The sequence below is a fragment of the Zootoca vivipara genome, chromosome 3 (assembly GCF_963506605.1).
Source record: "Zootoca vivipara chromosome 3, rZooViv1.1, whole genome shotgun sequence".
Lineage (NCBI taxonomy): Eukaryota > Metazoa > Chordata > Lepidosauria > Squamata > Lacertidae > Zootoca > Zootoca vivipara.
The window spans coordinates 41,116,906-41,131,038 of record NC_083278.1 but is presented as its reverse complement, the minus strand read 5'-3'; the positions used below and the strand labels follow the sequence as shown (position 1 = coordinate 41,131,038).

The window sequence follows — 14,133 nt, the reverse complement described above, 5'->3', positions numbered from 1 at the left end:
TGATTATCTTTGCAGTGCGGGTCAAGAGGAGGTGCCGGAGACCTGAACGAAGCGACAGGGGCAAGCCGGGAGTGGCATCCTGAGGGCTGCCTGCCTGCCGCTGCCCCCTTTGGGAAGGCGAAGGAAAGGGGAGGCGGCTCCGTCGTCCTTCGAGTCGCCGCCGCCGCCACGTCAGGGGGAGTTTCCCGGCAGGCTGCGAAGAAACGAAGGGGGGGGGCTGCCTCCTCCTCCTCCTCCACACCTCCCGCCCCTTCCACGGTCTCGCCTCGCCGCCGGCGTTGCTGTTCTCCGCCCGGCCAAAGGAACAAGCCTTACGTGGCCCCGGCGGAGTCCGGGAAGGGACGGGCGAAGGAGGGCGGGAGAGGGAAGAGGCACCGCGGGCCTCGCCGCCGCCATGGAGACTCGCTACAACCTCAAAAGCCCCGGTGAGTTGTGGGGAAGGGACGGTGGGAGAATTGCGAGGGGCTTTTAAATTATTAAGGGGGGGGGGTCCGAGACGGTCCTCTCGTGGCCTTCCCTGGGAGATGGCACTGCGGGGGTTGGGGGATCCACCATCACGCAAGCCCCTGGTTCGGATGCTCGGCTAGGCCAAGGCCACCGGCTCTCTCCCCGGCCTCCGTGTTGCCCCCTCCGTCCGCTGCCGCAAAGTGCCTGGCAGGAGGGGAGGAAAATCATTTTTCTTTATGTATTGTTATGGTTATGGCCCCTCAGTGGGTGCTGCTCTAGTGCTTCTTCGGCGATGCTTCAGCCCAAGGGAGACGTTTCTCTCGCCTCCTTCAGTTTCGATTCCCCAAGAGGGTGACGAGGAGACGGCTCGGAAAACAGAGGTTATTCGTGTCACTGGGGTGGAGGGAGGGTTGTTGTTGTTGTGGGGTTGTCTTTCAGTTGCTCAGAGTTAGGCCCGGGAGTGGGGATGGGGCATTCCTGCCCTAGTCCAGAGCTACCCACCCACAGCTCATCTCTTGTGGCTCCATAAGAATCTTCTGCATCTATTTTGGATCAAGCATATTTCCGGTTCTTTTGGCACACGTGTACCTAACACTCATCTCCATATAAACTTGCAGTGTGTGTGTGTGTGTGTGTGTGTGTGTGTGTGTTTTCTTGCCTGAAGGATGCTTGTTCTTAAATTATTTTTTTAATCGGGGGAAGGAGCAGGAAAAAAACTCCACACCATCATACTGTCAGTTCACATGACCAAATCGGTATGCAGGTTGAGTTGCTCTCTTTGTCTTATGGTAGATATACAGGAAGCTGTCTTATACTGAGTCAGAACACTGGTCCCATCTAGCTCAGCAGTATCTACACTGACTGGCAGCGGCAGCTGCTCTGCCAGATTTCAAACAGGGGCCTCTCCCATCCCTACCTAGGGATCTTAGGGATTGAACTAGGTACCTTCTCTATGCAAAGGAGATGCTAGTCTGTTTAGTTACAACCCTTATCTTAAAGTGATGAAAGGTGTTTAGCTGCATGCACAACACATTTATAGCACATTCTCTCCCTGCCCCCTCAAATCCTAGGAACTGTAGTTCATTAAGGGTGCTAAGAATGACAGCTCTCTGAGGTGTGTACACAGCCTCAGTTCACATGTAATTTTGCCAGCGCAGTGTTATGAAAAGCTGTTTGAGCAGAGACATGGTAAATGAACACCTGAAGAAACAATCACAAGATTACTTAAGTATGTGGCAACCACTGTAATCACAATTCATGTTGATAATGTGGAATTTGGTCAGACTCCAGCAGTGGTTGCCAGCCTTTTTGAGCTTGTGGACACATTTGCTGACTGGAGAAACTGTTATGGGCACCACACATGCACCACAACCATACACAAACATGTGCACTCATACTTTCCCCACTCCCACCCCATCCCACCCCCATGAGCAATTAGGCTTGAAAAAATGTTTTAGCTCCCCCTTCCTCTAAGTCTAATTGGGGGGAGGCAGTCTTCCTGGATGGAGAGTGCAGCTGGCAAGGCAAGAGTTAATTGTCCCTCCCCAGCTTCAAGATCATGCCCAGGCAATAACGACTAGACTTAAAAAAGGCATTCTGTTGACTATAATAGAAGATACATTTCCAGTGAAATTGCAACGGGGATGGGGGTTTAGCATGGGGGTTCATTCTTGTGGAGGGTTTATTATTCTTTCCCCAATTATAAAGACCCCCAATCAGAAAAATGAGGGGGATCCTGGACCTTGTAGGCACCAGCAAAGTCTTCTGCAGGTGCACCCATGAGTTCTGTGATGGTGACTCATGCTCTAGTGTATTACATAATGGATACATTGTGAATACTGAAGCTCTACACAATGGACACAACTAATTGCAACCTGGAAAGTGGCCATTTTGAAACTTTATTTATGTACTTCTAGTACAAGATCTAGTACATTTTGATTTGCTAAATATTACCTGGCCAACATGGAAGTGGGAAGATTTTTGAGTAGAAAACCATCCAAAGGGATATACAGCCACTTGTTCGTCTTTCTCTTAGATTGCAGCCTTTATGACTATATTTTGGTATAGAAAAAACTGCAAGGACAAACACATGTGACCAAACATCACATGCAGTTTGGCTAGTGGGCCTTTTGAGCTTGTGGTAGCTGAGGCGTTGGTTAGTATGAGCTGTCTTTGCTCTTCTCTGCCATAGGCTCATATGAAAAGCTGCTGCTCAGCATGTGCTGAGCTCAGATCTGATTAGCTTTTGTACTCAATCCCCACTGTGATTTTTAATACTATTTGTGCCTGCATGGAAATAGCTGATATAGACTGAGCTTAGCAGCTGCCAGATTTCACATGAACTTTTGAGCCAAGGTTGTGGTAGGTTCTTTCTAGTCTGACTGAAAGAAAAGATTATATGCTGCTACCATAGGCCTAGAAGATTGCTTCAAATGAACCCTCTGTTTGGATATCCTTTATGCACTCACTGCCTTCAGTGTATCCAGTACTTTATGAAGTATGTTGCAAGGAAGTCTGCAGTCACACAGTTCTGAAAAGTTCTCAGAACAACCACAATTTGTGGTAGCATGGAGGACCACAAAGCTTACTTAAATCATGATGCTTTCTGGGTGACAAATGAATGCATTGAGACGAACCTGAAAATGTAATGGCATTTTGTATCTGAAATGGGTTTTTAATGTTTTGTATACCAGAAGTAGGGAACCTTGACTGACTTAAGGTCATTACTTTCAGTGGGTCTACTCTGAATAAGACGTGATTGGATGCAACATTCTGGTGTCCGGAAGACAGTGGGTGTTGCTAGATGCAAGAGTGGGCAAAGCAAGGGATGTGATGCTTAACTTTGTACAATAGGCTGCATTCCATTCACAAAACAGTAAGAAATTTCTACTCATGCAACTCTCCTCATTCTTCATCCAGGCATGAGGCAGTATCACAGCTCACAGACACATGCCAGCCATGTGAAAGCTCTCAAGGAAAGTGCAGAGCAGTGGTGACTGTGGCCTGGGGAGAGTCCTGAGAACTGGACAGAGACAGGCACATCACTTTTCATACATACAGTATAGATGACTTTTTAAAGGACAGCTCAGTGAAAATATCTTCCTTGCCCCCGGCAATTAATTGGAATTGTTCTCTTCCCCTGTATACTCAATTCAGTCAAGGTAGGACAGAAGAATGAAAGAATGGAACATTTCAAGGGAGATGCAAGAATAGAGACAAAGAGTAGACATACTTTTTAAAAGCTGAATATAAATTTCATGTCTGCAAGTCATAAGAGTATTAGTCAAAGTCACTATTGAATAAATGTATTTCAGGATTATTTGCAGATTCATAGAAATGTGTTTATTTCATAACTGAAATACTGAAGTTACACTATACTTTGTTTCAGGCTTAAGATGATGATAAAGGAAGATATTGCAGACTTAATTAGATTAGAACTATATTAGGTTACACTGAAGCCTGCTGGGACAAAGAAGCAATAAATTATGGCAGCCACTTTGGAAATACAAAACTGCACTTAAATCTTGACTCACTAATCCCTTCAGAGTCAGAGATGAGAAGCAAAGAAAAATGTGTTTAATAAATAAAATAATAAGAAATTTGTTTCTATTTATACGTATAAACTGCATTAAACGTCTGATAGTTAAATGGCCCAATGCTTGCTTAAGATTTTTTTTCCCTCCACAAGAATGATAAAAGTATTCTTTACTGCGTATTTTTAAAATCATGATACTGTTTTGGCATTGCGGGCATGTCATTTGCTACAGGGGTCTAAAGGTAAAGGAACCCCTGACAGTTAAGTCAAGTCACGAACGACTCTGGGGTTGCGGCACTCATCTCGCTTTACTGGTCGAGGGAGCTGGCGTTTGCTCCACATACAGTTTTTCCAGGTCATGTCAGCAGCATGACTAAGTTGATTCTGGTGCAACGGAACCAGAACAGCGCAAGGAAACGCAGTTTACCTTCCCACTGGAGCAGTACATGTTGATCTACTTGCACTTTTTGGCATGCTTTTGAACTGCTAGGTTGGCAGGAGCTGGGACCGAGCAATGGGAGCTCACCCTATCACGGGAAGCCCAAGGCTCAGTGGTTTAGACCACAGCACCACCCGCATCTAGGGGTCTAGGGTACAGCTAAAACTGCAATCCATCCTGATAGGGTCCTTCTAATCAAATGCTTGCCAATGGTTGGAGATAAAAGTACTCCAATGAAATATAATAGAGACCACTACCAAAATTTGTTTTCAAAGGATTGTGCCTGAGTATATTTGTTTAATGTATAATTTTAGGTGGCCTGTTAAAATTTCACATTCTGTAACCTATAAAATGAAGGTGGGAGTGTTTGTAATCCAGTAGGTGGCAGCCTCCCCTCTGAGGTGAAGTGATGTTCTGATGTTAGCAGTCCAACTTACATAAATTGTGAAAGGCAAAACAGTTCATCAGTATTGCTTAGAAGCTCTTGCTCTTGTCTTGCAACTTCTTTTGCCCTTGCAAAGCCTGCTTCTTGGCCTTGCCATTTCAAAAATTATTATATTAGAAATGTTATGATATACACTTATTTTAGTAGTACAGTGGTACCTCAGGTTAAGAACTTAATTCGTTCTGGAGGTCTGTTCTTAAGCTGAAACTGTACTTAACCTGAGATACCACTTTAGCTAATGGGGCCTCCTGCTGCCGCTGTGCCGCCACCACGCGATTTCTGTTCTCATCCTGAAGCAAAGTTCTTAACCTGAGGTACTATTTCTGAGTTAGCAGAGTCTGTAACCCAAGGTACCACTGTAACTGAGTTTGGTGAATTGCATCCTAAATCAGTGGTGCATGTCTACATGAATATGTGTTTGAAACAGGGGCTTTAAATCAGAATCAAGATAAATCTAATGGATAATTATGGTTAAGATCCATACAACTTAGTTTGGTGTTCCACGCTTCAATCAGATTTTTTCCCCCCAGGCCTCTTATTGCAGCCCTTCATTCCCACCCCTTTCTCTGAAAAGCTGCTTCTGAAGGTCAGAGAGCCGTTTGGCATAACATTTGAACTCGGACTAAAGGAGATATCAACAATCCCTTTATGCATAGATCCTCTTTAAGCACATGGCTCTTTAGATCCCAGACAATTGCTTTGTTTTCTGTCACTCTGTACTGGATATGTAACCTACTTTGATTTTACAAATGTACTTGGAAGCACCTTTCTCCTTAAAAAAAAAAATCTTCCTTTGAGATACATACAAATATATTTACTGAAATAACAAACCTTCACATTTCTTTAGTTTTTCTCCTTTTTCAGATGGATGACTGGACTTCAAAACACCTATTTTGTCTTACTGCCTTTTAATTGATATAGTCTATAATTTCTTGCTATATTAAAACTTTGTGTCTTGTTTTGCTATTCCCTTTTCCACCCCAGCCATCCCAAAGCAGCTGAGGCAGTATTTTCCACCACCTTGGGACAAGCAAGAGGCACAGGTGGGCTTCCTCTCCCTTGGGCAGGAAGAAGCAGCCCATTCGTGCCCCCCTCCCCACCGGTCCCAAGGGAGCAGAGGTAGTTTCTGCCGCTGCCTAGAGACAGGCAAGGGGGACTGGTGAGGCTCAGCTGGGGGGCAGGAGTGCTTCTTTGAGCCTTCTCACCCCCAGCTGAGCAAGCCCTGTGTCCCGCTAGCATGCTCAAGCCAGAGAGACATGGGGCTTGTTGAAGCAGAGGGAAGAACAAGCTGTATTGTGTGTTGGCGATGCAGCTTGTTTCTCCCTCTGCAACAGTATGAGGGCAGACCATGATGGTGGTTTCACTCAGTGATATCGCTGGTGAAAGCACCACCTCTTCTGAGTCCCTCTGCCCCTAATGCTGGTCCTAAGCAATATATAGATATATCACCCAGGCCTATCGGCTATAAGTTTTTGATACTGAAATCACTTACTGTGTTTCTTTTTCTTTTCTTTCAGCTGTAAAACGTTTAATGAAAGAAGCTGCAGAACTGAAGGATCCAACAGACCATTATCATGCACAGCCCTTAGAGGTTAGCATGTGGCCATTCTGATAAATAAATTCACAACAGCAATGCTTACCTTGACCAGTCTCTCTTTCTCTCATTGTATTTGCAGTTATTGTGAAAAGCACGTTGACCTGGTTTGACTATAACACTAAGCGCAAACCATGGCTTAGCGTGAATATGTGAGGGCTCCCAGATCATGGCCTTTGTTCTCCCCCATCATGTCCTCCTGTTGCTATTATATTCAATATATTTCTGTATATTTGGTTGCTTGTAGGACAATCTTTTTGAGTGGCATTTCACTGTCAGAGGTCCTCCAGATTCAGATTTTGATGGTGGAGTTTATCATGGAAGAATAGTACTACCACCAGAGTATCCTATGAAACCACCAAGTATTATTCTCTTAACGGTAAGAATGTTTCTTAGCCATTCATAACAGCATAAGCATTTGGTTAGATCTACATCAGAAATTTGGTCACCTTAGACGATATACTGTATTTTAAAAAGGTATAAGCAAATATAGACCCCTGGTTTTTTGGCTTTTCTCTTTGTATCCATTTAGGCTAACTGGAATTTTACTTCTAGACTTTATGCAGGGAGTATTAGAAAGGTCCCAAGAAAAAGGAATTGTGTTCTGTTCTGAACTCCGTGAGGCATTTTGTTCAGGATGTTTTGAGAAATTGAATATTTTAAGTGATTTGGAGAAGGCTTGGCAACAGTAGAATATGCTCAGTACCATTCAGGATTTTTCTCATATTTGTTTTGAGAGTTTTAATAGTTACATTTTTTAAAAAAGATTTATGTCCACTAGTCTTCAAAACATCACTACTGTTTTTGTTCAGTTTACTGTATAACTTAACAAAATTACTAGTTACGAGTTTTCCACTATTCCTAATATTTGAAGCTGTTTTTCATTGCATGCACCAAGAATGCTACATACATCAAAACAAGAAGAATGATTTCCTTCCTTGTGTGAGGTTGGATGGATGTGTGCCTAATTGTGTTTAGTTGCTATGATTAATAACTGTAGGCTAGGACTGGATTACCTTGATATTTTGATCAGTAATTAAATCTGGAGGAGCCTATGTGACTGCAATCCTGTTGGTTATGCGGATTGTTTAGACAAACAGAGACACAACATGGACTGAAGATGAGATCTTGAGAGAATCTGCTGTATTCAAAGAAGAGCAAACTGTATCGGGGCCTGTTTTGGTTATCTATCTATCTATCTATCTATCTATCTATCTATCTATCTATCTATCTATCTATCATCTATCTCCCGCCTATCTGGCTGGGTTTCCCCAGACACTCTGGTGGCTTACAACATATATAAAAACACAACAAAAATCAAACATTAAAAAACAAAATATCCTATATGAGCAACAAACTAATAAATCAATAGAAAACAACAACAACCAGTTTACAACAACAACAACAACAACCAGTTTACAGTTATGCCCAAATTAAGATAACCACCAACTCCAACTAAACATTTAACTAACACCAACCTGACAAAAACAAAACAGAGGAACGAAAATTAGAACCATTTAAAACATTTTTGCCAGTTGCTGCAAACCAAGAGTTGTTCCTGCAATGTCCCAGTGGCCTCCCAGGAGCCTCTTTTAGCTGTTCAGGGTGAGTCTGGGCCCTGCCCCCATGCCAGGTGAAAATGGGCCTTGCAGCAGGGAGTGGTCTTCCTTCCAACACTCATGTTTGTGCCAGTTCCTTTTTTAGAGGTGGTTTGGGTAAACCTTTGACACTAGTTTCATCAATCTTTGAGAATACTCTGTTCTTTGAGCACAACTAAAACAATTCTGCTATAGCTGGGACTTCAAGTTTCTTTTCAGTAACGTTCAGTTACAGACTGTTGACTGTACAATTTTACGTTATTCCAAAGATACTGTACTCTTTTCAAGCTACTTGAATCATGACTTATGAAAATGTTTGATTTACATGGTATTATTTTTCTTTATCTTTCTTTCTTATGTCCCCATTTAAGGCCAATGGCAGGTTTGAAGTGGGAAAGAAAATTTGTTTAAGCATCTCAGGGCATCATCCTGAAACATGGCAACCATCATGGAGCAGTAAGTATCAGCTATTGTTGGCAGCAAAGGGCCTCAATACACAAGTAACAATGGTACCTTGGTTTAATAACAGTCCTGTTTACGAACGATACAGTTTACGAGCTCTGCAAAACCGGAAGTAGTGTCCTGGTTTGTGAACTTTTACTTCAGTCTAAGAACGGAATCCGAACGGTGGAAGGGCACTGGCGGCGGGAGGCCTCATTAGGGAAAGTGCATCTCGGTTTAAGAAAGGTTTCGGTTTAAGAACGGACTTAACGGAATGGATTAAGTTCGTAAACCGAGGTACCACTGTAGATCGCTGTGCTACATTCAACAACAGATCTTTCCTTTTAAATGTTTTGTGACATTCCTGCTTCTCTTCATTCATGTGTTGGACATTGGAGGCAGGATTTAATATAGTTTGCATTACCTTGGGCTTATTTTTTTTTAAATTACCTGTTATAACTTTGTACATTAAGTAGTTTTCTCCCCTCCCCTATTTAGTATTTAACCTGCACCCCTCTTCTTTTTTGATGACAGTAAGAACTGCACTGCTTGCTATTATTGGATTTATGCCAACGAAAGGGGAGGGAGCCATAGGGTCTCTAGACTATACCCCTGAGGAAAGAAGAGCACTTGCTAAGAAGTAAGGGTTTGCTTTTGTTTTTGTGACTAATTTTTTTAATGTTGAATCTTATTTCTGAATCTTATTCCTATGTTCCTCTTCAGTGCAGTTGGCTAGGTAAATCATATTATTTGCTCAGTCTATAATGCTCAGTATGTTACATTGCATTCATAAGCATATTTACTCAGCAGTTTGTCCCACTTTGCTCAGGATGGTCACCTTCATTTATTTTTTGCATTCTGTTCTTAGCTTAGAGGACAATCCTATGAATGCTTACACTGAACATCTGGATTTGCCTCTGAATAAACATGCAAAGGATCAGGTGTCAGCTATTCTTATTTTTGCATGTTCTTTATTAAATAAATACTTAAGAGCAAAACATTTAGTCACTTGTGTTTTGTTTTCTTACCACAAATACGTTATTGTCAAGAATGCACTGTGGAGCTAATAGATGGCAAAATTTAATAGCAATTATGCTGGTAGATCTATGGCGGCCGTTATAATTTCATACATATGTAGATTCATTAAGAATGCTGGATATTTTGATCACTGTTGGTGGTTCAATTAAATTAGTGTATAAACTTTTGTAACTTTTCAGATCTCAGGATTTCTATTGTGAAGGATGTGGATCACTTATGAAGGAAGCCCTCTTACCATTAACATCTGGAAGTGCTTCAAGCCAAGCTGACAAAGAGGCTAAGGAACTTGCCAGGCAAATTAGTTTCAAGGTTGTTTAACTATTTGCTGTCCCCCCCCCCAGTTAATTTGAATAGGACCATACCTAGAGTAGGTCATAGTTCACTTGGAAAGAATGGAGGCAGCAGTAGTTGATTGATTATGTGGTGGGTTGGCCATACTGCTGTATTTATGGCTTCACAGTTTCTTCAGTGGGTTTCAGAATTAATGGTTGTACTGTGCTTTGGCAACCAAATGATGTAAACATCGCAGCTGAGGTCCAGAATTTCAGGCATAAATTGAGAAGACACTTGCTCTGGAAATAACATTGCACATAATGCGTGTGCACTTGTTTAATAACAATTGAATAAATAATGCTAGAGAAGAGAGAAGAGGCATTATATAACATGACTGATTAGAGTTTTTAACTGATGTACCATTTGTGCTGTTTTGTCCTTTTAAGGCTGAAGTTAACTCATCTAGGAAATCTGTTGCTGAACCTGCAGACTTATCAGGATTTAACCACTTGCCCAGTTCACCTGAACACCAACAAGAAAGTACAACTCCAGTATTTCAGGACACCACCCCCAATGAAGTGGTAGGTGTTTCATAAACCTGAGAAAAGCAAATGAAGGCAAAGACTTGGAAAATCCAAATAATATTGATAGGATGTCACTTTAGAGCATTTTAAAAAGCATATTAGCATTCCAGTAAAACTACTATTGCTGAAGTCCTGTCACCTTCCTTTACTCATCTGTTGCCTTCTGTCACTGCAGCTCTATGCAGATTTACCTGAGAGTAAGTTCCTTTAAACTCAGTGAGGTTTATATCTTGATAGACATAAGTAGGCTTTTACTGTGTATGGTTTTTCAGAGCTGTTGGCCCATAGAAAATCCTTTTCATCAGTTATTTTAGTTCTGACCTTGCATACTATATTATTTTAACTTTCCTATCAAAATCCAATTTAAACATATTTGTAAGCTAAGGAGATATATATATATATATATATATATAGAGAGAGAGAGAGAGAGAGAGAGAGAGAGAGAGAGAGAGAGAGAGAGAGAGAGAAATATTCTGCCTTTTCGAATCTAAATGGTCCTTGTACAGAAGGTAATTTATTTGGAGCAGTGATATGGACTTGCCCCCAGAGCCACACTTGTTTTATCCCTAAGCCTGAGAGACTTATATAAACCAAAGCAAATAGAGGCCCTGCTCTTTAGTGATTTGCAGCTTTTATTCTATTAAATATGCTTATCATGTTCCCTTTTGTTTATAATCTCTCAAGTAAATTTGACTACATAAAGGGCAGTATTAATTCTGACCATTTTAAATAATTGTTTGCTTAATTATGACATATTAATATAGCCAAGAAGAGTGCTTATATAACCCATCCACTTTGGAAGTAACTGAGGCCTGGTATTGTGACAGGGCAGCTGCTTCTATGACTGCTGTGGATGCAATCTAAATTCACTGACAAATTGTAGACAAATCCCAGTTAAGCTCGTTCGTGTGTGTGTGTGTGTGTGTGTGTGTGTTTTAAAGGTTGATGGAGCTGCAGATTGGTTTTTAAAAATCCTGTCAAATCGCGTCAGACCATCTGTTGCTTGGTGATGAGTATTTTCCAGCTATTTAGAAATACAGGCATGCTAATATTATGCAGATTTCCCCAACAATTTTCCTTCCGTCTGTCAGATTCTTACAAAGTTATGTGATTTGATTCCCGCCCCCCTGCAAGTTTCATAGTTCTTGAGTGTATGGTTTGTCTTCTTAAGCATATCCATTTCACTCACCAGTAATACTGTATTTTGTGCTGAGAAGGGGGGAAAGTCAGTAATAGTTTGATTAACCTCACTTTAGATGACATTGTTTTCATCTAGCAGCTCACTAGTTTTACTCCATTTGTGGGGTTGGACTCCAACTCCCATCAGCCAGCATGTTCAGTGATCAAGAGATTATGGGTACAACAGGCTAGCCACTCTTGGTTTAAAACGACATTCCAGTTCATGCACAACCCTGAACCAGTGTGGTGTAGTGGTTAGAGGGTTGATCTAGGACAGTGATGGGCAACCTTTTGAGCTGGTGTGTCAAAATTCTCCAAAAGACCGAGCAAAACTCGGGTGGTGTGTCACTTCAAAAAAACCATAATTTAGAGATATTTATAGTTTAAATATCAATAATGACTAATTGTTTCCCCTTTTAAAAAAAGGAAAAGGGGGAGGGAAAAATTAGCAAAGTTTTTTAATAAAAAAATTTATTAAAAAAATTTAAAAGGGAAAAAAGTAAGGCAAAACCCAGAGGTCTTTCCCAGTGGGACTCTGGGCTCAGGCCTTCCTCCAACAGGTCTGCCACTGGGGAGGTGGGCTCGGGTTGGGTCTGTGCCTCCTCGTGGCCCTCTTCAGCCCACCTCTCCCCTCACTCGGCTATGCTTGCGCAGCGGCGGGGCAACAGGGAGGGGGTTTCAGCTTACTTGGGTGTCTCTTCTCTCTTCCCGGGATGGCAGCGAGGTAGCAGTGGTGGCAGCAGCGAGGTCGGGGTTCTTCTCCCTCCTCCATGGGCCCCCTCCTCTCCCTTGAGGTGAGGGCGATGGGGATGGCAACGGAGTGAGCGGACCCCTGTTCTCCTTTGCCTTGTTTTTCCTTATTTTCTCCCTCCTTTCTGTGGGGGGTGCTGGCAGTGGCAGTGGGGCCGGGGCTTCCTTTTTCCTCCTCTGGCCTCTGGAGTGCCTCGAGGCTGTCCATCAGGTTCACGGGGTGGGGGTAGGGTCCAGCAGCTCCCCGGTTGCTGCACTGGTGGCCTCCAGTGTCCGGGCAGTGGCGACGGCAGTTTTGGAGGCTCGGGAGCCCATCTGGCAGCTCCTGCAGCGCTGGTCACTTTCAGGAGCTCCGCGGCTCCATGCCAACCGCCATCTTGCCTCTCCGGAAGTCTACAAGGCCCCCAGAGATGCATTGCCTGCAGCACTCCACTACCGGCCGGAAGTGAGGTCGAAGATCTGTGCAGTAGCCGAGGATGAAACATCCTTCTCAGCATGCGGCTGTGTGTCACCGAAAATGGTTATGAGTGTCAGTTCTGACACACGTGTCATAGGTTTGCCATCACTGATCTAGGAACTGGGTGATCAGGGTTCAAATCCCCTTTCACCCAAGAGGCTCACTGGGCAGCCTCAGTAAAGTTGCCAAGCAATGCAGTTTTGAGCTGCATTTTGTTTCCATTCCATTCTATTCTATTAAAGCCAGAATCTTTATTTTTTTAGTCTGAAAATCAGACCAATTCAGCCACCTCAAGTCAAGAACAACATAACCAGCCTGCATCAAATAATACTTCTATGAGCCCTCGCCAGCGGCGTGCACAGCAGAGAAGGGTGCCGACTTCAACCAACTTCAATCAGGTTCAGCAGCCAAGGGTCAACACAAACCACATGGGCTCAAATGCGCTGATTCTCCTCCTTGTTTTAGCACTTGCAGCTCTTATATTTAGGCGTATATATCTAGCCAATGAGTATATATTTGAATTATGAGTTTTGGTCATTTTAAAAAACTGTGACTTGAATTCTTTATTAAAATGTTCTATGTTGGATATGTCATGAGGATTGTTTACATGAAATTACTTTTTGTATTTACTCACTTTACGTTTGAATTTAATGTACCATGAGGTACATTAATATCTGCAAGAAAAGCACACCTTGATATTGGTGTGAACATGACATGGGACTATTAATGATTAATACAAACTGAGCATATAACCCGAGAAATGATGTACAGGATATATATCTGCATTAGCAGGATATTTACCGTGTTTCTCATATTATAAGTCATGTCTTATAATCTTTTTTCCTCAAGAAAATAAGCCTATGGCTTATTTTCGGGGGGTGTCTTATTATTTTTTTAAAAAATTACAGTATGGTACCTCCCCTGTCCGGCGCCCGGAACTGGCTGCTGCTGCGCTGCTGGGCGCGTTGTCGGCGCTTCAGCAGGGCATGCTGCTGGGTCCCGCCGGGTCGGGGCTTCACGCGGCGCGCGCTGAGGCTCTTGCCGGATCCCGGCTCGGAGCAGCGCGTGCTGCGGCTCTTGCTGCGGCTCTTGCTGCCGGATCCCGGCTCGGAGCAGCGCGCGCTGCGGCTCTTGCTGCGGCTCTTGCTGCCGGATCCCGGCTCGGAGCAGCGCGCGCTGCGGCTCTTGCTGCGTCCCGCAGCGCCAGCGCCAAGCGCCAACCCAACAGCGGGACCGGCGGGGACCAGCAGCGCGCGCGACAGGAAGAGGAGGGACCAGCGAGTGGCAGCCGCGGCGGCCAATGAAGGCTCGGCCGGGTGTTTTTTGTCATTGTAGCTGCGTCCCGCTGCGTCC

At 43.4% G+C, this 14,133-nt stretch overlaps 1 protein-coding gene across 1 annotated transcript; it reads left to right on the top strand.

Annotated features, from left to right (window-relative positions):
• The first annotated feature begins 183 nt into the window (after positions 1-183).
• On the top strand, positions 184-13,574 carry UBE2J1 (ubiquitin conjugating enzyme E2 J1). The gene is made up of 8 exons (XM_035109405.2): positions 184-425; positions 6,384-6,457; positions 6,708-6,839; positions 8,430-8,514; positions 9,034-9,139; positions 9,717-9,846; positions 10,257-10,391; positions 13,044-13,574. The coding sequence occupies exons 1-8, from the start codon at positions 395-397 to the stop codon at positions 13,305-13,307; spliced, it is 957 nt and encodes a 318-aa protein (XP_034965296.1). The 5' UTR covers positions 184-394; the 3' UTR covers positions 13,308-13,574.
• The last annotated feature ends 559 nt before the right edge of the window (positions 13,575-14,133 follow it).